The sequence below is a fragment of the Ranitomeya imitator genome, chromosome 8, assembly GCF_032444005.1.
Source record: "Ranitomeya imitator isolate aRanImi1 chromosome 8, aRanImi1.pri, whole genome shotgun sequence".
NCBI classification, from domain to species: domain Eukaryota; kingdom Metazoa; phylum Chordata; class Amphibia; order Anura; family Dendrobatidae; genus Ranitomeya; species Ranitomeya imitator.
Genome location: NC_091289.1, coordinates 178,801,763 through 178,829,714, shown reverse-complemented (window position 1 = coordinate 178,829,714; position 27,952 = coordinate 178,801,763). Strand labels below are relative to the sequence as shown.

Below are 27,952 nucleotides of genomic sequence, written 5' to 3'. Positions count from 1 at the left end.
AAAATTTCTGTTTTTTTATTTTTTTTTTAAAAAAGTGTCAGTTCTGTGTTTCACCGGCAGACCAGCGGCAGTAGTGTCGGGGCCGTCCATAGATGACCCTGGTCGCGGTGTCACCGAGCCGGCAGCCACTATATGTTTTCCTCTAAGAGGATACGTACCGACTGTTTCCTGGAAATCCTGCCTTGTAGACAGCAGGAAGGCAGCAGAGGCGACTGTGCCCCAGTGCACGCTCCCACCAGACGGCTGTACACTAGTAGACCCTCACAGGGTTAATGGGGGAAGGTTTCTTCTAATGAGAAGAGATAATGACGGGCAGAAACGTTCACATGGCGACGCTTAGTTTATTTTTGCTAAGTTCTCTCTCCAGGTTTCCTATCAGGGTGTCGATACTTTCCTGCAGCTCGTGGAGGTTGACATCCGGCTCCTCCGACCCGCCTTCAGTTATCAGGGTGCAGAGCGGGGGGTCTTTGGTTGTAAGAGGCTGATCTGTCCCTTCGGTCCGTACAGTGGTGGTCTCGCCGGGGGTCTCGGAGGGGATGTCCGCATAGTCCGCCTCCTCTTTTGGTGTTGTCATTAGATAGCTGCCCGGACAGCTGCTCCAGTCGCCAGCATAGCGGTTGCTGGAGGGACTGTCCAGACGGGCGGCTCTCGGCCGCAGCACTCCGGACGCCTCCGAGCTGTTCAGATTCAGCATTTGCGGCCGTGGCTTCTTTCTGCGCAGGCACGGCTGCGCTTCTGTCTGGACGCTGCTCAGGGGAGCTTCTTTGGAAGATTCACTCTTCACTGTAAAAAAAAAAATACAAATGAAGTTAAAAAATATAAAAAAAAAAAAGAATAAAAAGGTAATAAGGACGATCAATGGATTCAAATCACAATGCAAATCCAATCCCGCAGATCAGAGCTGGGAAACCAAGAAAATAAAAACAAGCATGCCTCTATGGAGCAGGATACATGCCGGCCACACGGATTAAGGCCTTAGAGTCCCTGCTGGGTTAGTGTCAGGATTAGCCCAGGACACAGCACACACCGGCCGCAGATCACAGCTGGTACATGGCGTACAGCACTATGCAGAAGGGTCAGCCTCTGGCTTTAGGCATTCAGGGCCGGGCGCTGCCACTCATCCGTGAGCTGCATGCTTCCAACTGGTAAGGGATGGCACAAAACACCGCGCCAGGCTGGGAATCACCGCACAGAAACGACGCTCCGCCATCGCACAGCAGGGCACGGACCACACTCACTGCCATGCAGTCAGCATGCCGGCCAGCACTCCACACCCGGGCAACGACCTGTTACCTGCACCACGGCGGCTCATGTACACCGCTGTCACCTGCCTGTGTGCAAACACCACAGCCTGCTTTATCCACGGCCACAGAGTGTGAGATCTTGTACATGTGCAATTCAATGAGAACCAGACAGTGAATTCTGCTGAGTCTTAAAGAAAACGGACATTTGAAAGCTGAAGGTTGGATGACGAGTGCGGAAAGGTGGCGGCTTCTCCTTGCACCCAGGACACCGGCCTCTTGTCTAAAGTCACTGAGCCACATGGCCCCCGGACGGCTTATAAATGTAGGTTATCTCTGAAATGCCGCAGAGTTTCACAGTAAAACTTACCGGGACGACATGATGGCGACCCCTCTAAACATACAATCCAGCAGTGAACAGATTTGCATCTAATTTTTTTCTAGCTATTTTCATCCAATTTAAAACAAAGTTAAGCTCAAAGTTGATGAGGTATGTGGATATAAGTCAGCAGAGGAGTTCAGAGAAAAAACAAAGAAGTTACAAACTCCCGTTCAGGAAGAGCTCACTAATGGACACCCTGTGGACTCATTCAGCAGCCAGCAGAACAAAGAGGCTATAGAAGACAAACGGAGCAACATTTGTAACTGAGCCCAAACAATACAAGCATGTAGAACAATTCACAATCTGAGTATGGACCGTGATTCGGAGCCCAGGGCAAGGAGACTGGCGGCCGGTCCTGATCTTGCAGCCCATATAGCTCAGGGCAGTACACTGGCGGCCGGTCCGGATCTCACAGCCCATACAGCTCAGGGCAGGAGACTGGCGGCCGGTCCGGATCTCACAGCCCGTAAAGCTCAGGGCAGGAGAGTGGCGGCCGGTCCGGATGTCCCAGCCCGTTTAGCTCAGGGCAGCAGTCTGGCGGTTGGTCCTGATTTCGCAGCCCATACAGCTCAGAGCAGACTGGCGGCCGGTCCGGATCTCACAGCCCATACGGCTCAGGGCAGGAGCCTGGCGGCCGCTCCTGACCTTTCAGGCTGTAGAGCTCAGGGAAGGAGACTGGCAGTCGGTCCGGATCTCGAAGCCCATACAGCTCAGGGCAGGAGACCAACGGCCGATCCCGACCTTACAGTCAGTACAGCTCAGGGCAGGAGACTGGCGGCCGGTCCCGACCTTGCAGGCAGTACAGCTCAGGGCAGGAGACTCATGGCCGGTCCTGACCTCACAGCCCATACAGCTCAGGGCAGGAGACTCACAGCCCATACAGCTCAAGGCAGGAGACTCACGGCCGGTCCAGACCTTGCAGGCAGCACTTGGACTGTGAATGTTATTGTGACTGATCTTACCTGGCCATAACTGCAGCAAGTAGTGCAAGACCTCAATGTGCTTTTTGAAGTCTAAGGCGCTGGCCAGCTCCTCCGAGTCAATGAACACGCGGTTATTGTGGTTTGACGTTTCTTGTCTTTGACTTAACAAGACGGGACCGAAGCAGACGGCCAGGTTCTGGCAGGTCATCTTGTTCACTTCATGGTAAGAGGCAACAAGCTTCAGATGATCCAGCAGCATCTTCAAGGTGGCCTGGTGCAGAGAGCAACAAAACTCAGATTATCAGGATAAATCCAACAACCTTTTAACAAGTCTGTAGCATACAAATATGCCCCTAAGGGATAGGTGGCGGAGGGGCAGCAGCTCTTACCCTTTCCACATCGGGCAGACAGGTCAGAAGCTCGACGGTGTGCTCCGAATCTCTAGGATCATTTTCACAGCCGTTGCCTGACATTCGAAGAGGCTTCTCCGCCATGGCGTGCAGCACTGCCTCATACAACTGCTTCGTGATCAGCGGAGATGGGAGCTCTCTAAGATAATCCTTCAAGACCCCTAAAAGGGAAAAAGGGAAGAATAATCAAGAGTTAAAGAAAATAATTATATATTTTTTTATCCAAGACAACCCCTTTAAGAGAGCGGTTCCTGGAAATACAGCAGTCATGTTTCTACTTTTAAAGTTAAAAATAAAGCTGGGTGACCACGTACTGACACCGTTACATTGCAGAGGTGTACCCAGCAGGGTCATACCTAACCACCACTTACACTCAGGAGCCATGGAAAGCTGGGTGGCACCCCCAGACGATACCTTGAAGCTCGGCAGGTGGCGATTATTTTTTATTATACAAGTATTCTAGGAATTCTGCTCTTATAGGATTAATAGTCTGTACGGGAACGTGCGGGTTACTTCTAGCTGAGGATAAGATTCCTCCATTGACCGCAGTCCGAGCCCATTGTCACACAGTCACTCAAGTTCCTGCAGTATCTGACACAAGTATGTGAAAGCGAGGAATTCTTGGTTGTGTCGTGTTGTGACACGAGTGTGGAGACAAGACTGCAGTCACGCTTGACCTCCTACATAATGTACTGGAAATAAATCACCCAAGAAACCTCCGCTCCTGGACGTCTCAGATTATGACACATTGCTATGCAACAGATTGCAAGATGGCAGCGGACTCATTCTGCACAAGGAACAGAAGCATCTTATAAAAGATAAGACATTTTTCCCATATATTCGCTTTTCGTTTATCACCGGCCATGTTTTAGAGCTGTAATCCCCCAATATCTGTCAAGTCTAATAAAGCTAAATGTGTGCTGCCACCACCAGGGGGAGCTCTGGAACTTACTGTCTATTCTTTACACTGCATCTAATGAATAGGTGTCAGCAGCTCCCTCTGGTGGCGACTGCACAGAAATCAGGAAGTGGAAACGCAGCTTCGTATCAAGTGAATGAGAAAAAACTGCAAGAAGCAGCACAGTTGGTACACATATGTACATTATGGGGAAACTACAGCTCTAGCAATCGGCTAATAGGCCAAAAGTTGGATCACGGGCAATGTGACCCAATAATAGGCCATCAATATTCTGATCAAACATCTTCAAAAAGGAAACTGGTAGTCCAGATTGACCCCTAGAAGGAATCAGGAGCACTGAGGCTTGCATTAGCCCTAAATGATAAGTTTAGTTGTCCCTGCTCTCCTTGACTAGCCAGGTTCGCTGCCAATCAATGTCACGGTGGGATGAAAAGCGTGCCCATAGCGGTACCCGACATCCTGGCATATGCGTAGATAAGAAGGAGCTGCTCCTCTCATCCGCCTCCACACACACACAAGATGTCAGCGACACTGCTGTGGGCATGCTTTCTCCACGCACAGTGGCATCCATTGACAGCGGTCATACAATAGTCAGCAGGGATAATTAAAATTAGTTTTAGGGCCAATGCCAGCACCGTTAAAGGTGGTATCAGGCTCATAAACTGCTGCCAATATCTTCTAAGCGTAAATACTGATGACCGGTTCCCTTGGAAGTAAAACCTACAATCAGCAGATAGTTAGATATCCTCAAATCCATGAAAAAGTCTTACTGACGAAGAGAAAAAGAAGAATCTAGACAGACATTACTATAAGCTTCCATCCATGATGCATATGCTGCCGATTGCACGTTAACTACAAAGGGGGCACCGGTCCGCGAATTTCATTCCACACAACCATTTACAGCAATAGTAAAGAACACACTGTCCCAGAGTCACACGACTTGTATGCCACAGGGGGCACCTAGTAAACATTTATAGACATGGGGGACACTCCATAAACCGATTTAGATAGAAGGGGGTCAATGGTGACAGCCTGTAAAATATTTATAGATCCTTGGGAGAAGATTAGACAACCTGGTGTTATATTACATGGGGTCTAAGCTCAGAAAAGGAGCAACAGAGGTGGGAACAATCCCCTAGTGTCCTCCAAAAAAAGACCATGGGAAAGTTTATATTTAGATATATAGACCAACTGCATAAAAATTAGAGTCACTTTCCAAATTATTGTGCCCCGACCCAGAATTGTACTCTGCATTATACATTACTGATCCTATACTGATCCTGAGCTACATCCTGCATTATACTCCAGAGCTGCACTCACTATTCTGCTGATGCAGTCACTGTGTACATACCAGTACATTACTGATCCTGTACTGATTCCTAAGTTACATCCTGTATTATACTCCAGAGCTGCACTCACTATTCTGCTGGTGCAGTCACTGTGTACATACATTACATTACTGATCCCGAGTTACATCCTGTATTATACTCCAGAGCTGCACTCACTATTCTGCTGGTGCAGTCACTGTGTACATACATTACATTACTGATCCCGAGATACATCCTGTATTATACTCAGTGGGATTTTCTCCTACTTGAAAAAAATCCCACTAAAAATGAACTTGTCCCAAAATCATACACTTTGTTTCTTCAGACCCATCGCTGTATAACTAAGCTGACTTCTAATTTCAGGGAAAGCTGAGCCATGACCCGAAAAGACGAGGAGCTTATAAGTCGACTTGGCAGAAAACGACAACTCCAAAGTCTAATATTGACCAAGGATTTAGGAGGGAAATGGAGGCCGCAGTGAGTGCAGGAGCCGCCTCTGGTGATACCCTCGTACTGATCGTATTGTCACCCCGGGCCGGCGCGTTGCACTTTTATTGCTAGAAGAAAAGCCTGAGTGTGCGTCCGGGGCCGACAGCTGCCAAGAAATAAAAATTACAAACAGGAAGTCAATCTATCAAAGGCCTGTGTTTCGTGAGCTGGAGGTACGACTGCCAAGCTAGAATTGCTAATCCCCAAAAGCATGACAGAAATACCATCTGTGCCGGAAAACAAAGGCGGACTTGTTACTGTAGTGGATGTGGTCTGCGGAGTCATCTGCACAGGACAGCAAGCCCAACCATACACTTATTAACCCTATAGAACGGGACGCCGGAACATATAGGTGATCACTCCTATTAGAATATATTCTGTGCACTAGGTGCCCAAATAACATTACAAGGGATTGCAAGTTGATAAGGATCAGGCATGCTGAATCTGAGCAGCCTGATCCTTCCATTTTCAATGGAGATAGCGGCCACCAGACCGCCGTGCCATGGACCACTGTGCCTGAGGTCTCGCCCCCCCTCCCCCCAACTGTGTGTATCCAATCCCATGGGGGAAAAAATAATATCGATTTGGCAGAATCACTTTTCCTGCCAAAGGAATGAAGAAACTAAAAAAATAAATAAAATAAAAAGGGTGCCGCGATGGGAGCGTCCGTAAGCCCAAATGGGAGATAGAAAGTAGATAATGTGTCAATCACAGCCATATATACAGGAGCGTTCAATATAAAGCGGCATCAGCAAGTGCTCTAGACCAGCTTCATTCTGATCATTGGTGTCCTCCCCACCATTTTCAAGACCTCTGCCGACTGTCACGGAGCGAACACATTTTGGTTTACATCCGGAGGCTGACGATCCGTACAGCTGAGAGTTTGCCTACAATTGTATCCATCTAGTCAATCCTGTGCGACCTAAAAGGCATCAGGAGCACAGATCTCTGTCCGGGCCCGATACATTGTGACAAAGCATCATCGAGGCAAAATAAATCCGTCATCTCATTAGGACAGCGGTGTCTGACATTTACAGGACAGTCAATAAAGTGAGAATAGTCGTCTCCTCATTGGACACAACTTCCACAAAGCTGCAGGAAACGCTCCCCGCTGGGAAGGTGAGGTACAGAGCCAAATAAAACAGTAATTACTCCTCTCCATGAACAATACAAAGTGTCTGTTCTTCCATTTTTAAGTTCCTCCTCTAGTGACTTTTGCCTTGTTAATTCCTCCACAAAAGGAATATTGTAGGACCCGGGGGATGCCCTTTGCCCTCGGTTAATCCTCCCGCAAGCTAGCTGGTAAATTAGCTCTGTTCCAGGACGGGCTTATTTTTTCTAGGTTTAAGCTGCTCGGACCCTCGCTGCCAGGCCGGCTCTGCTGCATTCTCTAACGCGCAAAATAAATGTAGACAGCAAGCAAAAAGTGCCATCCACTTCATTAATTCCTCATTTTTCAGGGGCAGTGAACTGTTAAGTGTATGACATGCTTTACTTGGAATCAAATTCACATGGGTGAAGACAGACATGATGCAACGGCAAAACTATGAGACCCTCATTATATCCAGCAGAAACCATCGACACCGAGGGAAAGGAAATACAGACACCCAAAATGGAGAGGCTTCCGGCTTACTACAGTATCCCACACAGACAAGTTACCGCTAAGTACCCCCCAAATAAAATCCAGGATATCGGGAGACAAAATCATAAATAATATTCTAATAAATCCATGGATACAAAAAAACAAAAAACAACAAAGCACCGTGCAAACATTATAATTCATATCCTGTACTGAGCCTGAGGTACATCCGGTATTATCAACCAAAAAAAGAGGAAAATAGTCCGCACCAACAGCACACACCATCACAGCGGGTGTTCTGTTGTGAATGCCAAAACGGAATCCAGGTGCTCATTCAGAAAAAAAGTTTAGTCCAGGCAAACATATGAGAGAATGTGAAGAAGAGCACTCACCATCCGTTGGAACCACAGTTCTCCCTATGTTGTCCTGCTGCTAACTTGATATCACAATAAAGATTGGAAATTTTACAGATGGTGAATGCTCTTCTTCACATTCTCTCATATGTTTACATCCGGTATTATACCCCAGAGCTGCACTCACTATTCTGCTGGTGCAGTCACTGTGTACATACATAATGTACACAGTGACTGCACCAGCAGAATAGTGAGTGCAGCTCTGGAGTAGAATACAGTATGTAACTCGGGATCAGTAATGTATGTACACAGTGACTGCACCAGCAGAATAGTGAGTGCAGCTCTGGAGTATAATACAGGATGTAACTCAGGAACAGTACAGGATAAATAATGTAATGTATTTACACAGTGACTGCACCAGCAGAATAGTGAGTGCAGCTGATCCCGAGTTACATCCTGTATTATACCCCAGAGCTGCGCTTACTATTCTGCTGGTGCAGTCACTGTGTACATACATTACTGATCCTGAGTTACATTCTGTATTATACTCCAGAGCTGCACTCACTATTCTGCTGGTGCAGTCACTGTGTTCATACATTACATTACTGATTCTGAGTTACATCCTGTATTATCCTCCAGAGCTGCGCTTACTATTCTGCTGCTGAAATGACAGTAAATACATACAGTAAAGACATTTCTGGTGGTCTCCAGGTTAGGAGGGTCACCAGGTCCCCACCTGTTATAACGTTGATGTCTGGGTAGTCGTTCTCACAGAGCCCCACAGATTTACTATCCTTCTCAAACGCTTCCCGCAGTTCTTTCTTCACAGCTGCAGAGCCGCACAGTCGGTACAAGCCGACCACCTGCAACATGAATGAAGACAGTGATGTAGACGATCCGGCGTTGCAGGCGCCAATATACAGCAGATGAATTCCCTATGGCGGTACTATTGCACTGCTGTGAGTTGCATATATGATTTGGCATAGGAGAAATGCTTGGACAGCAACATAAGTATTGAATCGGTACAAAGTTAAAGGATACAGGATTTAACCTTTATTACAACCCAGAGCTGCATTAAAAATTCTAACTGGAAACTGTCAGCAAGTCTCTGAGGACACAAGTGACAGCTCAGTCCAGCTGCTATAACACGGGGTGGGGGTGCAAGAACTGACACCGGGCACTGTATAGTAATATGAGGCTGGGGAAGTCTAAGCTTTGTACTAACACTGAAATCTGCAGAATTGTGAATGCAGCTCTGGAGAGTAACAACTGGTCTTGTAATATTCCTGTTACTCAACTTTTGGAGGTTAATTCCGTAATATAATGTAAAAAGAAAACGGACGTCTACTTCTGGATGGGCGGCTCCTCCTCGGTAATTTGTATCCTAGCAATCTGTATTTGTTCCAAAGTGGTTCTAGTGTTTAAACAGACTTTGCACCTTAAGCGTCAGGGGATGGTATGCCCGTAACCCCCCATGAGGCCGACATCTGCCATCAACATGTGCAAACACTTATGTACAAGGACACCTGGCAGGTGCGAAATCAGAGAACATCAATATTATCCTGAGCAAACACCACGGAGCGCTGTGTACTCGCTGTTATGATGGGTGCCGAGAGACGAACACCCTGCTCCGCGGTCCATCAGAGTATTCACATGCCAGGTATAAAGCGCTCGTCACATCTGCGGCCAAACCAGTCTACACCCAGGTGGTCCTCCTGCTGGGGCAACCTACACCCAAGGTGGTCTTCCTGCTGGGGCAACCTACACCCAGGCGGTCCTCCTGCTGGGGCAACCTACACCCAAGGTGGTCCTCCTGCTGGGGCAACCTACACCCAAGGTGGTCCTCCTGCTGGTTCAACCTACACCCAAGGTGGTCCTCCTGCTGGGGCAACCTACACCCAAGGTGGTCCTCCTTGCTGGGTCAACCTACACCCAAGGCGGTCCTCCTGCTGGGGCAACCTACATTCAAGTTGGTCTTCCTGCTGGGGCAACCTACACCCAGGCGGTCCTCCTGCTGGGGCAACCTACACCCAGGTGGTCCAACCTATGACATAGTAGTGACTGAATCTAAATGGTACAATTGGGTTATACTAAAACTTTTGCACGGCTTGCATTCAATACTCCAATAGCTACAGAATGAGTCAACTGAGGGACAAGTCAGGCAGCTGCTATGACAGTCCGACAAGGAGTCTGTAAAGTTTATCTATTTTTCTGATCTCCTCGCAGCTGATTTATGAACGTAGACCACATCAAAGTAGAATGTGCAGGAAAAGAAAGCCTGTAAAGCCAACTGTGCAACATTTTTAATGAAATTCCAATGCAAAAAATATTTTTTTGCCTTAAATATATGCATTTAAGAAAAAAAAATACTTTTTTCACAAAGATAGCCAACCTCAGCTGGCACCTACTGTGCATTATACTCCATTTAAGAGCACAGAGGGGGCCTACAGAGGTGACCACATTTCACAGTCTGTATAGGGACCGCAATGCCGACACTGACGGCTAGTCTTCTAACCCGAACTTACAGGCTCAGAGACAAAAGGATAGGGTCAAGAGACCCATGGACAATGCAGGTACTGCGGTCCATAAACGGACAGTAAAATATGGCAGTCAGAACCCAGACTAACATTGCTCTGCCAGACACCTCCGATACCCAACGGACCTCACCAACTTATAATGGGGGGTATTTTAGATTTGGTTGTGGTAGCCATCATCCATGAAGCATAACACTGCGTGCGGTGCTTTTCTTTCTGGCAAATCTGCAGATTAAGGGTCTAAAAGTCTCTGCCGCCAGTGTGAACAGAGCCTAAACTAGACCGGTCCACCATGTGGACCTTCTATATTTGAAGACCTGACGTTAGGAGCTGTAGCAGCCGCTCACCTGGCAGCCTCTCTTTTCTATCTCCATTATACACTTGTCCATGAGAAGTGGGACCATCAGTCCCGAATTTTCCTTCTCAACAACTTGTCGAGCGTCGACCCCAAATATGATGGGTTCTCGATCTACTCCAAGACGGTCGGCCGAGTTCTCCCACTGTTCCATGAGGCTCAGCTTCACATAGATTAAGCCCCGGGGCTCCAATTTCACAGCCAGCTGATGGGTTTTTGTGACCCTAAAAAGTGCAGGCAGGGTGACAGTCCCGTGGCAACAGACTCTGTTCTTCTTTGGGGCCGGGTCCCAACTGAACACAACAAGTTTTAGGTGCTGAGCATTCTCCAGCTCAATATTAAAGGTGTGATCCATATCTAGAAAGGAAGTCCTGCAGGTCAGCAAAGCCGTCCTCGCTTTATTCACGGAGTCAACCTGAATAGCGCAAAACACATCCTTGGAGTCGATTCTTGGCGGCTTTAAGTCCTCGGCTCCGTAGAAATGAACGCTCATGAGTCCAGACACGTACTGGAAACACTTTGGTTGATCGGAAAAACTGTAGTGCCGGAAGGCATCAATGTCCAAATCCGACTTTGCATTATTACTTGATAGGGACTCCTTTCCCTTTGGGGACCTGCTCTCGCCTCCATGTTTACCTGACTTAGCTATAAGCTCCGGGGAGTCTCCATCGCTGAGATATCCCCCTTTACTGGACGATTTTGATGTCCCGGAATTTTTCTTCTTATAGCTATGCTGGGAAGAAACACTGCTATCCAGGTGATAGCGGCTGATCACGTTCCTGCTGGCGGCGGCGGCCGCTTGCCCAGATGACGATAATGAGGTTGCATGGCCTGCTTCCTGACAGTTTCCTTTAGAGGTGGAAGAAGGATGGTCGGAGTTTGAATGACTCCATGATGTTCCTTTGACGCTCAACTTTCTGCTCAGCTCGGGCAATTTTTTCATTTTCATAGACAATTTCCGCACCGTCCTTGGAGATTTTATTTTATCTGGAAGAGACCAATTGATGCTTCCTCCTTTTTTTCCAGGATTGGGACTACATGGTGGTGAGAAGTCAGCGGATCCTGGAGAAATAACCTTTGGACCTAAGAAAAAAAAGAAATTATATGAGATTTTTTGCAAAACCATGATTTACATTACTTTTCCACATTAACCCATTCACTCTTGGACATTTGTATGCTATGAGGAATTAAACGCCCGGCAGGAGCTCTTCTCCAACCATAAATGGTGACTATAATGGCATCTGTGAACTTCCCCCTTAGTTCCAAGACCATTTTCCATCAGACTAAAAATAGTTGGATGCGATGGGTCCGCATCCTATCTAAACAGACTTATGAGGTTTCCAGAAAGAATTTTAAGAGGGTTCTGGCAGCCAATCCGGAGAATCATCTTTACGAGGGGAACGTGCTGTGCAATGGAGAAACCGATGTAAAGCTTGCTCTGCGATGACATGGCGGGCGGAAATAATCACCCGCAATTCTCAGAATTCCCAGGATCTATATTGAAACTTATGAGTTATCGCCATCTGCAAACTTGTATTATTCAGATCTTTATTCGGCAATATCTGTTCCTAAGAAAGCTACGCGACCCCCAATATGGCTTTACACATGAACCGGCTTCTCTTCCAATTTGTATACAGATTGTGCAAATCAATTTACAGGACGCCGGTCCATCCGTCACATCTGCAATCGGTGGTCGCTGGACGGGAGGCCTGAGAACCGCCCTTTACCTGACGGCGTCTTATTTTGACTAGCTGGGCTGGTCCGATGCAGAGCCAGGATGGCTAATCAACAGAAGAGCAGCGGATAGTCAGGTAAGAGGCGCTTCTCCTACAGACGTAGCTCATGGACCGGGGTCCTGCACATCAATTTACACCAACTCTATGCCGGGCAGTTAGAGATCTTTTAAGGTGCAAGTGACAGAAAAGGTTTGCTTCCAGCTCCTGATCAACTCGTCATTACAGGTGGATTCCAAAAATATATAGTCAGGTACGCGTTTCAGACGCACTCCGGCGTCTGAGCGAACCCGTTTTTCACTTTGGCATCCTTGTATTGGTCGGAATGGATTTCCACGCTCCTGGACTATGAGAACCGTATCGGGTGAGCTGACTGCACATTTCATTTTTTTCTATTTGTTGCATCTTTATTAGTGATGAGCGAGTATACTCGTTGCTCGGGTTTTCCCGAGCACGCTCTGGTGGTCTCCGAGTATTTGTGACTGCTCGGAGATTTAGTTTTTGTTGAGGCGGCCCCATGATTTACAGCTGCTAGCCAGCCTGAGTACATGTGGGGGCTGCCTGGTTGTTAGGGAACCCCCACATGTATTCGAGCTCTATAGCAGCAGCAAATCATGCAGCTGCAGCGACGAAAACTAAATCTCCGAGCAGTCACAAATACTCGGAGACCACCTGAGCAACGAGTACACTCGCTCATCACTAATCTTTATATGTGAGCTTGGCGGGCTCCATAAGAGTTAACCAACTCTACACCGATTAACTGTATGAAAGCACTCACAGTCCTTTATAAAATAAATACATAAAATAATTTGAGAGATCTAAAAGATGATGTGAAAATGTATCACTGAGGAATATACTGGCCTAACCCGTATTCTATATGTATATATTAAATATCATGGTGCATCATTTTATGTTCTCAAGAAGTCTGTGCAAAGTTTAGATACAGATTTACAGGAGAAATTAAAAGCCCGACATTTCCACTGCCGATCTGCATGTCCAGCGCCCCATACACATTAGATGGCTGTCGCCTCCATATACCGGAGCGCTCACTCCATCCTGGATTCTCTACGGGAGCGCCGCTATCAGGCATCTCCAACGCCGACTTGATCACAAAGGATCCAAAAATTAGACACGCCAGATCTTCACTCCTCCTGACAAATAGTCCGGGGTCCCCATACACAGACTGTCATTGGCAGGTTCAGAATGTTTATGGGGGTCTTAAGAAATACTTTACATGCGCTGTAACTTTAACCTGGAAACCCAAGAAAAATGGAGAGAGATAAACTTCTGTGAAAAATAAAAAACGAGGAGAGAAGTGACCCTGAACGATCGGCCTTGTATCCGGACATCCTGAGCGATGTGTTAAATTCCTGAATCCAGGGTCAGAGCCGCAGATTTTCCAGGAATAGTTACAACAGCAAAAAATAGAAGAAAAACACAAAAGCCTCATCCGGAGCATCTATATATGATAAACCACCCTGAAGACGTTCCTTCCTCTAACCTGTCACACCCCAGCTGTGAGACTACAACTCCCAGCATCTCGGACTCCTGGCTAGTGGTAGTTTCACAACAGCTCGAGTCCCACGGGTGACTAAACTCCTGACCAAACCACGGCCTAGCTACAGGGAAACTATCACCTCCACCATTGCCCTGGGATCACTACATCACCCACATGCCGAAGCCAAGAGCTGCGCTGAGACTACGACTACCACCAGGCCCCGAATTAATGGAGGGCGAGCCAATGCAGAAATAAGGACAACTGGCGCCTCTCCCCCCATTTCCGCTATGTATACACGTGGAGGGCCGGTCCGGACGGCAGTCACATAGGAGCAGTTTATGGAGGGGGTGGGGGTGCTCACGTCACAGACCCTCCATTTACCAGAGCCGGACAAAGCCCCTCTCATACGGCAGTAACCAGTCACAGGAAAGCAGGATATTAAACCTCCTCTGCTTTTCTGGCTCCGTTAACATAACAACGCTCAGATTAGATTACATAACAGAAGAACGGCAAAGAAAATTTATTGAAAAAGACATTTATTTTATTTTTCTTCCCTCCAGAACTGCCTGACCAGCTTAAAGGCTGCGGCCATCAGAGGAGTATATAGAATATATGTGTAGACGGACCAATAATGATATACTGGGATCAACAATCCCTGTCTAGATAGACTGTTGCCCATAGCAACCAATCAACACTCAGCTTTCATTTCTAAAAGAGCTTGGGTAAAATGAAAGCTGCGCTGTGATTGGTTGCTATGGGTAACAGATTTTTTTTCCTTTACCCAACAATAGCTGAGGCCTAGCGTTTATTTTATTTTTTTATGTCACAGGCGTTATTCATCTAAATCTATACTTGACAAGCCTGACTATTCATTTAGACAAAATATCGCTAAGGAAAACAGGAGAAGTTGTCCATAGCAACCAACCACTTCAGTTTCCATTCCCCCCTACCCCCCCTCCCCCCAAAAAAAGGGGCTGGAATCTGATTGCTAAGGACAACAGCTCCACCTCTTTATGACTGCTGAACATTCCAGAAAAGGACCAACAGCCCTAGGACCACCCATAATTATATGCCCAATTAGCGACTGTCCGCTGCCCTCAGTCTAAAAAGGGCACGGTTATAGTCATGGTGAACCACAACTCCCATTCTCTTCAGTGCAAGCTTTCGTTAGCAGTCCATCTTTAAAATGAGTTATCCACCTCCAGGGACTTTTTTTTTTTTTTTGCATGTATTTGGGGCTAAAAAAAAAAAAAAATCACTTTTGCAATGTGTTTTCATTACAAATTTTGCAGTTTTGCATTTGCAGGACCTTTATTTCCTTCCATATTGACGTTTGATGTGCTCTGTGGTCCGAAATCAGCTGAGAGAAATTCAGGAAAAAAAAAATAGCTACAAATTCCCCCACTGGACCCTCAGATGAGCTCACTGACTGATTCTCAGTTAGTTCATTCTGCAGTCACCAATAGACTGCGCAGCACAGAGGCTAATGACTAAAGAAAGGCAAACAGGGAAAAATGTAATGAAAAATCAATTACAAAAATAATTTTTTTTGCCAAAATTCTATGCATTTAAGACTTCAAAAAAAAAAAAAAGTCCTGAAAGGTGAATAATCCTTTTTTTTAATTAACAAAACAATGTGAGTAAAGAGGGGAATGGACAAACTAGTGAAATAGAAAAGTAGAGAGGAGCTCATTTACTAGGGTGTAAATCGGTTTTGTAAATGAGCCTCCAGAATTAGCACAAACAGCACAATTTGCAGATAAGCGGCGCCTTCTTTGGCATCAGAAGGAGCAACATGGCTTATGTCCAATTATATGGGCCAACCACGGACGGATAGAAGGACGGTGCTTATAGGTTATAACGGGGGGCTTACTCAAGACCTCCACCAGACCAAGTTATAACATCACATAATACAGCAGAGGGTCCTACCAGGGTCATGGGGTCCGCATGCAGGCGGCTCCTCCGTAGACAGGGATACTGCCGTCTTGCACACCAATCTCTGCTGGCACAGCTGCACGCCATAGTCCATGGCATCCAAGGAATCTCCATTATTATCCGTGGCTGGAGCCAGCGGCTCGCCCGGACCTGGCAGGCATCCTGGTCTCGCTGGTACTTCCGACACGTCATATTCAGATTCACAAGCATTCAGGTCTGGAAAGCTTTTGGGGCAAACGTAAGGTTCATCATCCTCGGGGATTGGATTGTACCAAATTTCCCCTTCATCATCAGCATCATTGTCTTCGCTTAGATCAGAGGTGCCAGCGGGCACACGTGGGACGGTCGGCGCCGCGGGCGCAGTCTCCGTTGCTTTGCTGGACACATCTCTGTCTGGTCGCGATAGTTGGAGGACAGTTTCTTTGATGACTACATGACTAGAGTTCCAGGTCTGATGGCTCAGTTTCTGGCTCTCGGTCACGCGAGGGTACTTGTGGGTGCTCTGTGTAAGCCAGTTCCGTTTTTTGGACACGGTGATGTGGTTGTTCTGAAGGTTGTGCTGGTTCACCTCGGTGACTTTAAGATCTCGTCTGATGACTGACGAGGAGTAGGTGTTCTCGATGAAGTCTGTAATCAGAGAGAAGACAATAGTGAGACTCAGCCATTACACGAAGTATACTCAAACAACTCAAAAAGGGCAGGAGACTCTGAAGGCATGGAAAAAAAAAAAAAAAGTGTCGCAAGAGCCAACAAGTGCAAGAAATATCGAGGAGGTAAAAGATTTGTACATTTACATCTAGAGCATACAGCGGCTACAATATGGAGAACAGTGGGTGATCTCAAGCATCCTGGTGTAGGCCGTATTGTCTCCTCACACACTGGTCCAGCTTTAGGAAACATCTCATTCTACAGATCGTAGAGAATCACGCTATCCCTTTGCAATACTGCCGATAATTCAGCAATCTGCCAGTGACTAGCTTATTAGGTTTACACAGATCCAAGAAGTGTCTGCAAAAAGCTATATAAAAGAGGATCTGTTACATGCCATAAATATGTATTTTTACTTTATTTTACTAAGAGCAAAAGCCGCTGTTCCGAATCTGAGGTTTGTTTTTTTGTTCCCATGTCCCTCCATTACCGAGATATAGCCCACTCTGCCCTTCATGTAAATCTGGTCTTGTTAGCCAAATGGGTATAGACCCGAAGAGGACGCCCAATGAAAAGTTAAGGATCGCGCCAACTTGTGAAGTTGGGAACGAAGAGGCGCAGGAACAAAAGAAAAAACAACACTGCCGGATTCTGGAAAACAGTGGCATTTCAACCAGGTAATATTATTATTATTATTATTATTATTATTATTATTAATAATAATAATAAAAAATAAAAAAATTGAGAAGAACAAATCTATTCCCAGGACTTCAGCCCAACAGCCAGGTCAGTATTCTGTGGCTTCTGGTAATAAGGAGGCCGACAGACCGTTCTCTACTTGCCATCATTAGCGGCTCCTTTCAATTAGCCGGTCTAGTTCAATGTCGCTGGTTCGTAGGGTTCCAACCCTGGGGCCGTGGACTATTGCAACTGTATTCACTTATCTCCAAATCCCACCGAAGAGGACAACGAGGAGGCCATGAGCAGCTAATGCGCCACCACACATAGCGATCGCGCTGTGCCTAGATACACAAAGCTGACCATTGGGAGGTGGACCAAGCCCACTGATCCAAAGCCCGGGGTATTGGGATGACCCTCTAAACACACACGTCCCATTCAAACAAAAATAAAAAATACTTACCGCACAGCATACAATTATTTAATGGCCTCTATCGTCACAAGAACCATCTGCTTCGCTTCCTACAGCCCAATGATATACTGGTCTGATGGTGCCCTATGGATGCATTCAGTAATATTATGGAAAAGCCTTGGCGTATATTTACAACGTAGGGGTCTGATGCTGCGTACACAAAGCCTTATAGCTCCCCGATACTGCGGAGATTATGGCACACGGTCCTGAACCCCATACCCTACATAGGTCCATATAAAGAATTATAAAAGGCATGAAGCAATTAGGGGGCTGCCGATACAGAATTTGGCCCAAGCAACAACTCAAAGCGGTATTTCAGAACTTCACATGGACAGAGAGACGACTGATCGGGATCCTGTTAATTGCATCCATTCATCAGGCTATTAGCATCAAGGGGCCGATTACGGCACAACATATGCTCTCCATTCAGCGCCATCTACATGTCCTCACAGGCTGCACAATACCGCCTGCATTAAACCCTTGTTTACCCAATCCCTCTATTAATGTCGCCCTGGATAATGCCGAGATTACAGCCGGCAATTTGTAGACACTGAGCAGGCCTTGAGCAGACCGCAGTTCTCATCCGGCCTCACGTTCCTCGGGAGGAGGGGGGTGAATATTGGCAGAATATTATTTGGCCATTCAGGTTCTGTGAAGCTTGTGACAGCGCTGGGTACGATACCACGGACAGGTTTATACTTGTGCTGCATTCCACCAAAAGCTCAGAACGGACTGGAAGCCATCGCTATCTCCAGCAACGGCTGATGATTAACCAGAGGTGGTATTAATACAGACAATTAAGTCTATCCCGAAGCCAGACACGTCCCTGGGTCAGCGATACAAGGAAACAGTTCTACCTAAAAAATTTAAGTAATAATCAAGTCCTTTGTCTATAGCAAAATTATTAAAAATACTAATTTCTGGAAAATCTGGGTGGCACGTCATAAATCCATTACCACTGCCACCCAGTCTGCCTAGATTTGGCATTTATGAGCAATCTGTACGGCAAATCCATACATTGGATGTATACAGGGTGGTACACAAGTAGGTGGACAGTATGTGTAATGCGGTTATGAAGGGGGAATTTTATCAAACATGTTTTTTGGGGTTCAAAGTTCTCACCACACATCTAGATACGTTTCTTGGGGGGGGGGGGGTCTAGTTTCCAAAATGGGGTCACTTGTTAGGGGTTTCTACTGTTTAGGTACATCAGGGGCTCTGCAAACGCAACATGACGCCTGCAGACCATTCCATCAAAGTCTGCATTCCCAAACGTCACTACTTCTCTTCCGAGCGCCGACGTGTGCCCAAACAGTGGTTCCCCTCCACATATGGGGTATCGGCGTACTCAGGGCAAACTGGACAACAACTTTTGTGGACCACTTTCTCCTTTTACCCTTGGGAAAATAAAAAAAATTGTTACTAAAAGATCATTTTTGTGACAAAAAAGGTAAATGTTCATTTTTTTTTCTTCCATGTTGTTTCTGCTGCTGTTAAACACCCAAAGGATTAATAAACTTCTTGAATGTGGTTTTGAGCGCCTTGAGGGGTGCAGTTTTTAGAATGGTGTCACTTTTGGGTATTTTCAGCCATATAGAACCCTCAAAAAGGCTTCAAATGTGAGGTGGTCCCTAAAAAAAAAATGGTTTTGTAAATGTTGCAAAAAATGAGAAATCGCTGGTCAACTTTTAACCCTTATAACTTCCTAACAAAAAAGAAAATTTGTTTCCAAAATTGTGCTGATGTAAAGTAGACATGTGGGAAACGTTATTTATTAACTATTTTGTGTCACATAACTCTCTGGTTTATCAGAATAAAATTCAAAATAAATAATAAATCAAAATAAATGTTATTTTCTGTCCACCCTGTATATGTCGATCTGCAGTCATTTACTGGCGTGTTAACATATACTAACTTCCAATGTGCACAGAAGACCATCCATAAAACGTCAGTCATCAGCAGCTCCTATCCTGATGATGATAATTTTTATGCGCGCATAAAAATTATCACACTCAAACAAGGAAAGCATTACTGGTTTGTGGGCTGATCGCAAGCCTGTTTGGACGAGCCAATAGTCGGGAACCAGCGCCCCTACAAACAACAGCTCAGCTAAATGGGTCCCATTAGTCCTAAACCCTTAGAACTAATTAACAAAATCAGATTATGGACAGAAGCCCGTGCTTTTCTCGTGAGCTGACCTAACAGTCTAGGATGCTGTTAGTTTGGGTCATGAGGCCAATGGTCATGCCAGGACTTGAGGATGCAATACAGACAAGAAAATTGCAGATAAGAATTTTCGACATGACGGCTTATGGGGATTCATGTTTCATGGAAGCAGTGATGTGGATGGACCTGAACTGAAGGGTATTGGACACCAGACAGACTTTAGTGTGTAGTCAAAAAAGTTGTTTGCAAAAACTATTACAAAACTACAGAAAAACAAAACATGAAATATAAAAAAGCCACACAACAGGTACCTGGATCTACTAAACGACTCAAATTTGCTGCTAAAATGCCAACTAGATTGGCTGCAAATGGGCCAAGCAAGCACAAATCAGAGGCTGCTAAGGATAGAGATACAGGAACGGAAATGCTCACTGTAGCAGTCAATTAACACTCCGTCCCCATAAGTGACCTTTAGGCTGTGCACTTCCTCTTGGGATTATATGCACTGAGCTATTTTTATAATCCCAGGGGCCTGAATGTGGGAAAGGCTCCTCGCTGCAGATGATGGATTGGTTTTCAGCAATCACATTCTGCATTAAAGCAGCCAGTCATGAAATGGAACAGTAAAATCATGCCACCGATTAATCCCCCCAGCGATCAGACCCAGGATAGGTGACCACCTGTGACTGTGTGACCACCCCTTTAATAAGGAAGAGATGTCACCTTAGCAGAGCAATTACAAGGGCTTCTATGGTGCAGAATGAGCGCTTGTAATACTTTGTGTCTCCTGTGGAGGAGCTGCAGGGACACTGAACATTTCACAGCTGATCACTGATCGTCTCAGAGGGAAAACTGATCGGCTTTTTGTACTGACAAGCAGACATTTAAAATGCAGATCCCCTTAAGGCCAGTTTTTCCCATCGGCTTCTCAACAGGACGACACACGAGAGGAAAAAAAACAAAACAACATATTGGAGATTGAGGTGGAAATTATCCAAATCCTTGAAAACGTATTGTATGTAACAATGCACTGGAGCTTGCTGGGAGTTGTAGTTTGACAGCCTTAGATTTATGTCCGTGCAGACGCAGCTTCTCCAACAGCTGGAGACCACGGCTACAGAGCTAACAAACCTTTCACCAAGTCATCTGTATGTGGACGGCTCACACACAGCTCTCCTAACAAAGGGCCATTCACATCAACGTGGTGTCAGAATTCCAAGAACTGAAATCTCCATGTGGTGCCAGAAGGGTTAGAGAGTCACAGAAGCTTCTTTCTGGAAAGCAGCGGTGCGCCAAACCACGTGGACTTCACCGACATGACACGCACCCATGACAGGTCCATGCCCGGAGGGACCCATCCTCAGCAACACAATTTCATTGGGCAAAATGAGAAATGTGGCATCTAAAGATCACTACTGGGTTTCACAATTATTTTTTATCACCAGGTAATTTGTAGTAAAATTATTTATTTTTTATTTTTACTCATTTATAAAGCGCCATTAACTCCACAGCGCTTTACAGACCTGGGGGGGATACGGCTGGCATGGCCCATTTCAGACCCCAAATCTCTTTTCTTGGAGATAAGTGTCGGACGATGCATCAGTCAGCGACTTTCTCATACAGAACACAGGAGCAAGCGGGATACATGGGAGAGATGGCTGTTGGCCAGGGATGAGCGGATCTATGGAAGTTCTGGTTCTGGTACCCTACCCAAACTTTTTTCCACAGTTCGGTTTGGGGACCAGAACTTCAACCAGGACCTGAACCCCTTTGAAAACAATGAGGACCTGAAATTTTCAGCAGGAAAATAAATCTCTCTCATAGACTTCCCCGGAAGCCCAAAATTTGCACCAGACTTCCGGGAGAAGTCTGTATTCGGCGTTCAACACCAGAAGCTAACTGTCTTTTGAACCCCAAACTTTTAAGCTTAAGTTCGCTCATCTCATCTGTTGGCAACATCCAGCCGACTGCCATCTAATGTTCATGGCCGGCTTTTGCCTTAATTTTGTTGGTGATGGGATAATTTTTGGACGGTCTAAAAATAATCGTGTAGCGGGGTCACATGCAAGCATCTTTTAAGCATTAGCAGAGAAGCAATCCAAAACGGGGAATCTTAAAAACCTGCGGTTATCATCACACATTATTACGCACTATTTAAAAGTTTACGTCTCACTATATTGATCAACTTTTTTTTTTTTTTTTTTAATACATTTACCACCAGGTATCAATGAGTCCTAAGATGTAAACCTGTACTAGCCAGGAAGAGGTAGCGCTATTCAGCAACTCTGCGCCATACACTAACTGATTTGAACACTACGGGCAGTCACGCGAGCCGCCATGTACTGCCAGATTTGTTTTCCTTCCCTCGGTTGAATAAAAGGCCATTTAGTAATTTCTGGCTACAGGCGAGAGCCAAGTTTACTGCAGTCGATGCGGTTTTTGCATAAAGGCTCTCTACTTAAGTGTTATGACAACGTGACTTGTGAACACGATCAATCTTAATCAAGATCTAACAACAAAGACTATGCCATACTCAATGCCAGGAGGCAGCACTACAAGCTGGCATCAGATGGCATTCTGGTCAAGATGAAGAAGTCAGCATTTCTACTTCCCCAACCAAGTTATCCCCTATAAACTAGATACGGGTCACCTGGAGGCCCTACCGATCAATAGAACAAGTTACGGTACTTGTGCCCGTTCCGCGCCATTTAAGTCTAAGACAGATACCCGAGTATAACCTTGAATGAAGCAGCAAGGAACATGTAATATCTGACCCTCTAAAGACGTACCAGGGATAAGTCCCCAATTCTGGCACTCGAGAGTTTTGTGGTCAACAAAATTCTAAAAAGAAAAAGAAAATAAATAAATAATAATTTGCAATGTGACAGAAGATAGATTTATATGTATTATTTTTGGACACAAAAGGTGCAGGAACACTTGGCAGAGCGTCCTGCGAATACCCTGGAATGAACCACACACAAAATATCTGAATGTCCCACCACCGCTGGGGGGGAAAAAAAAAAAAGGATAAATCTTCCTGAAGCTGTCAGATAAGCCCAGGGGCCTGTATGAACACGGCTCCAAATTCCTGGTCTGCTCTGCCCACAGCAATGACATCTCAACAATTGGCACCGAGTGGCTGGAATATTTACATTCACCGCAGAGCCAATAATGGGATAAAACGCGCTGATCTGCAGGAGACGGGTTTATTCTGCTGTAGTTGCAGACATAGGGATAACTGGGATGGATGTTTTTTTTGCAGGAAACATGAATCATATAATAGCCCTCATTAAACGGTCTATATAATCTCAAATTATATATATAAAAAAAAAAACCCAATGCAGGGTGTCAGATGCCACCATCCTGCCCTGTCTGTCAGGACTGTGGTGTACAAAGGGCACGGAGTCATATCTCAGAAAATCTGTACCGTAGTCCATCTAGTCTGTAGGATACTGATCCACAAGTTGTACCCCACTAGGTACAGGGGATGGAAAACTACAACTCCCAGCAGGTTCTGACAACCACAATTTGCTTACAGATAACACGACAGGTTTTCCGCCAGCATCGGAGGAATGGCGTCCAGTCCCCTGCATGCTGCAGTCAATCGTTGGCCTTAGCAGTGACTCTTATACATACAGTATGTGACTGCTGAGGCCAGCGATTGGCTGTAGCGGTCAATACCCGATACAGGAGTCTGCACAGACCACACTTTTCACCGTTTATAGCTCAATCTATTTCTCAGCAGCAATAGTGGACACAACCAAGGTTATGATAATCAGCAATCTTCATGGCCAAATGATCCACTCCATTGGTCATGTGGCCATACATCTAGTATTAAGGAAAAAAAGAGGGACTGGGCGTTCAGTAAGTCTGGTCCTTTGGTAATCAAGGGAAGACAAGCCGCCGAGTCATGTTGCGGTGGCCAGACATGCTGACCATGGTCAGATCATAATACCCGGCCCAACTGCTGGGTGTCTGGACCTGAACCAAAGCCTCATATACGCCCATGAGGAAGGTTGTATAGGTCATGAGAACTGGCGCTCAGGCCAGGTATTATGATCCGAGCATGGTCTGCGTTTCACAGATGTAAAAAAAGGTCTACGACTAAAGGTGCACAAGCCTGCCTACGTCACAAGAACTGAAAAAACAGCTAACGCGTTTTCGCCATTAGGCAGAAGATGGGAAGAAAAATTGGAAATACTAAAAAGGGGGCTGGCCAGGGTCAGAAAAGCATTGCTGCCTTTTACTATGGTTTATGGTGCAAAGCTACAATACCAAAAGCGATTTACAGGCAGGGGTGGCAATGGTTTTGGGTGAAGGCCACCATGTTTTCCTAATCTTGGACAACCCCCTTATGTTTCAATATGCCAGATCCTTTTGCCCTCTTGCAATTAAGGAGTCTGGAAAAGCTCCTACCATTCAGAATACATGCATGCTCAGCTGAATCAAGCGTGCCCGTGCATCGGGAAGGCAAGAAGAACAGCCATCAGCCGAGCAGTGGCAATATGGCAAGAACAGACTGCGCACAAATAAATTATGCTTTGAGGTTACTGCTAAATGACATGAAAGTTTCTCTCTGAATACTGGATAACAAGACAGATACGGTCAGGAAATATTGAGTTACCCATGAACATCCCGAAGCCCGAAATTCTGCAATTGATCTCAGCGATTTAACCCTTTATTAAAAACACAAGAGGACGTCTGACCGCCAGCTTCCTCCTAAACCCGCAGCCACATATAAATGTTATACCCGCGACCTAATTGTTTAACCGAGAAACAAATTAGTCCCTGCAAAGTCTATAATTTGCTGCTGATCTCCGAGGCTGGGAAACAATCCCCGGCTCAGGGTCGTAATCTGAAAACTATGTTGGATATTTCAGGTCTAAAAGCAAAAAAAGCACTTCACTGGAAAGAAAGTCTAAATCATTGCAATCTAAAGTCAGGCAGAGCAAAAAGCGGTTAGTGGGCACCGAGCGCGGCTATAGCTTTATATGGTATTAACAGGCAGAGGGAACAAAGGAATCTGCTCTGTTTAGTCTGCACCCTGACAGCTCAGGCTTCCTATATACACACACGTTACAAACATCGGATACATTGTATTTACTGCACAAGGAAATCAGAAAGTATCCAAGAAAGGAAGGGGGGAGAATACCACCGGCTCCTACTAAAACCAAGGGACACGTTTCCATCACCTTGTCACTGTATGAGGCCATGTAATCGATGCAAATAAAGTGTGCACATCACCCAATATGTAAGAGATGCATGCAACACGGAGGGAATATCATCCACAGATGTACAGAAGATAAGCGTGAGATATATTCAAGGGTCCTCTCATGCAATACGGTACCGTAAACCCCAAACAGAGATACAGAATACGACCCATCACCAAGTGTCACCCGTTAGTACCGGCCCCACAAGAGAAGAGCTAGCGGTCATTGGTTGGTTCAGGCCTGGAGCCGGGCCCGTGCCCTGCTCGCCTACCTGATTTGTCCTGGAGAAGTTCAGATTTGGTGCTAGCCTCCGACTTGCCAAAGCCGCCACCTTTCTGGGACGATCCGATGAGCCGTTCCTTCATTTCCAGAGACAATAAGCGTCCTTTGTACATCCACTTTTGCATTTTCCGGACGGTGAGTCCCGAAGGTTTGGGTGAAGAGCCGCCCTGGTCTTCCATCATGGCGTCATCATTCCTGGTGATGCCAAAGTCCCCTGGTGTCCCAGGATGGCTTTGGATGCCGCTCTCGGCGGCTCTCCAGTTCACAGTGGATAAAATGTCTTGGGGACTACCCTCGCTGCTGTCCACATCAGCCTGGTGGCCAATCGAGCCCTGACTGTGCCCATAATCACACTCAGAAGACAAGCTGCTATTGACGGGGCTGTACTTGATCTGACTGTCACTATGGCACTTATGGAACGGCTCCAGGGTCGGAAGGGGATAGACCGTATCCACACTTTTGCTAATTCTTCGCATTCTGATCAACTGGGCCGTCATCAACGCATTCAGGGACACTAAATCGCTATGGGAGACTTGTTTAGGACTGGCCTCATCCGAAGACCACACGTCACTTTCCACAATCCGGGCAGAAGACTGGGAAAAGACACTATCCTGGGACTGGGAGCTGGAGGGGCAGGTTTCTAACCTGGTGCCCATCTTACTGGCATGGCTCTCCAGGGGCATGTCATGCATGGCATGAATTAATAAGTAATAGGCCTCCTGCAACTGGGATCGGAGTCGGTCAGTTTCCAGGTAAATGTCCAAACTGCCTTTTCTGTCCGGGTGAGCCTGCGGGGTCAGGACCGCCGGCCCGGTGTACTGGTTATTGCACTGGGAGTCACTGGTGCCAGTGATCAAGAGATTCTCGTTATCGTAGTAATCATCCTCCTCACTGTCCACAGAATGGCTCGGGATGCCCCCATAAAAAGATCCTCCCGCCAGAACCAGGGGCGGATTACGGCCATTGACTGCGCTCCCGCCAGATGCAAAAAACCCAACACCCAAACGGGGATTTGGGGGCACACTCCTGTCTGGGAGATGAGGGTATACGAAATTCAGGGGAGAGGGTGCACTGTGAGGGGGCCAGTGCACCTCAAAATCAGGGCTGAGGCTATAGGGGGCACTACTTGGGGGGTTTAACAGAGGGGCATCCAGGATCTGATGTCCGGAATAGGAATAACGTCCCTGACTGTTAGAAAAGGGGGGAGGACAGGTGTCTTCAAAATCCAAATTGCTGTAGTGAGAATGTCTGCACCCCACGGAGTCCCTGCACCCCATAGACGCCTGCTCCCATTGGGAAGGGCGATTGTCATTGTTATTGTTGTGATTCGGAGTGTTCCACCCTCCAGAGGGTCCTGCACTGCTCCTGGGGGGATGCATTAGAGAACCCAAGAAAATCTCAACAGGATCCCCCACCCTGCACCCCATTTCTTGCCTTGTGGTGTGAGTACTGCACCCCTTATCTATTCTGCACCCAATCCCTTGGCCCCCGGTGTCAGCCCTGCACCCCGTCCTCTGCCCCACGGTGTCAGCCCTGCACCCCGTCCTCTGCCCCACGGTGTCAGCCCTGCACCCCGTCCTCTGCCCCACGGTGTCAGCCCTGCACCCCGTCCCCTGGCACCCGGTGTCAGCCCTGCACCCCGTCCTCTGCCCCACGGTGTCAGCCCTGCACCCCGTCCCCTGGCACCCGGTGTCAGCCCTGCACCCCGTCCCCTGGCACCCGGTGTCAGCCCTGCACCCCGTCCCCTGGCACCCGGTGTCAGCCCTGCACCCCGTCCCCTGGCACCCGGTGTCAGCCCTGCACCCCGTCCCCTGGCACCCGGTGTCAGCCCTGCACCCCGTCCTCTGCCCCACGATGTCAGCCCTGCACCCCGTCCTCTGCCCCACGGTGTCAGCCCTGCACCCCGTCCTCTGCCCCACGGTGTCAGCCCTGCACCCCGTCCCCTGGCACCCCGTGTCAGCCCTGCACCCCGTCCTCTGGCACCCCGTGTCAGCCCTGCACCCCGTCCCCTGGCACCCCGTGTCAGCCCTGCACCCCGTCCCCTGGCACCCCGTGTCAGCCCTGCACCCCGTCCCCTGGCACCCCGTGTCAGCCCTGCACCCCGTCCCCTGGCACCCCGTGTCAGCCCTGCACCCCGTCCCCTGGCACCCCGTGTCAGCCCTGCACCCCGTCCCCTGGCACCCCGTGTCAGCCCTGCACCCCGTCCCCTGGCACCCCGTGTCAGCCCTGCACCCCGTCCCCTGCCCCCCGGTGTCAGCCCTGCACCCCGTCCCCTGGCACCCCGTGTCAGCCCTGCACCCCGTCCCCTGGCACCCCGTGTCAGCCCTGCACCCCGTCCCCTGCCCCCCCGTGTCAGCCCTGCACCCCAGGATCTCCGGGGCTCCTGCAGTCACGCAGCCATTGCACTGCTCGGGGGTCCCTCCTCGCTCCGGGTGTCCGGGCACCCTGCGCCCACCGCCCCCGGGCTGCTCTTTACCTTCTCCGTTAGCGCGTCCCCCCGCCGGCCCCTTCTTGGATCTCTTCCCCCGCAGTTTGGATAAAGTCCTCCGCAGAGGATCAGCCATTCCTTCCCAGTGCCCTCAGCAGGAGCAGCTCCGGGCGGCGGAGAGTCCGTGAGAGCCCGGCTCCATAGTGTCCGGTGTCCCCGGGCGGTATAGCGCATGTACTGGCTGATGCTGCGCTGAGTGTCCCGGCTGCCGCGTCCGCTCCGGTTCCCGGCTGTGCGCTGAGTGTCGGGGCCGCTCTCCGGGGCTCCTCTCCTTGCACATACTTGGAATATTTCTGGGGTGAGAGGCCGCGGGTCGACGCCTGCGCACT

At 47.6% G+C, this 27,952-nt stretch overlaps 1 protein-coding gene across 2 annotated transcripts; it reads right to left on the bottom strand.

Annotated features, from left to right (window-relative positions):
• SYDE2 (synapse defective Rho GTPase homolog 2) lies at positions 1–27,952 on the bottom strand. 2 transcript variants are annotated; one of them, XM_069737985.1, is made up of 7 exons: positions 27,612–27,952; positions 15,674–16,306; positions 10,506–11,596; positions 8,361–8,487; positions 2,936–3,117; positions 2,586–2,817; positions 1–783 (listed from the first exon to the last, which is right to left on the bottom strand). In XM_069737985.1, the coding sequence occupies exons 1-7, from the start codon at positions 27,697–27,699 to the stop codon at positions 323–325; spliced, it is 2,814 nt and encodes a 937-aa protein (XP_069594086.1). In that variant the 5' UTR covers positions 27,700–27,952; the 3' UTR covers positions 1–322. The 2 variants fall into 2 exon arrangements, with proteins under 2 accessions (XP_069594086.1, XP_069594085.1); XM_069737984.1 differs by lacking the exon at positions 27,612–27,952 and adding an exon at positions 25,125–26,793.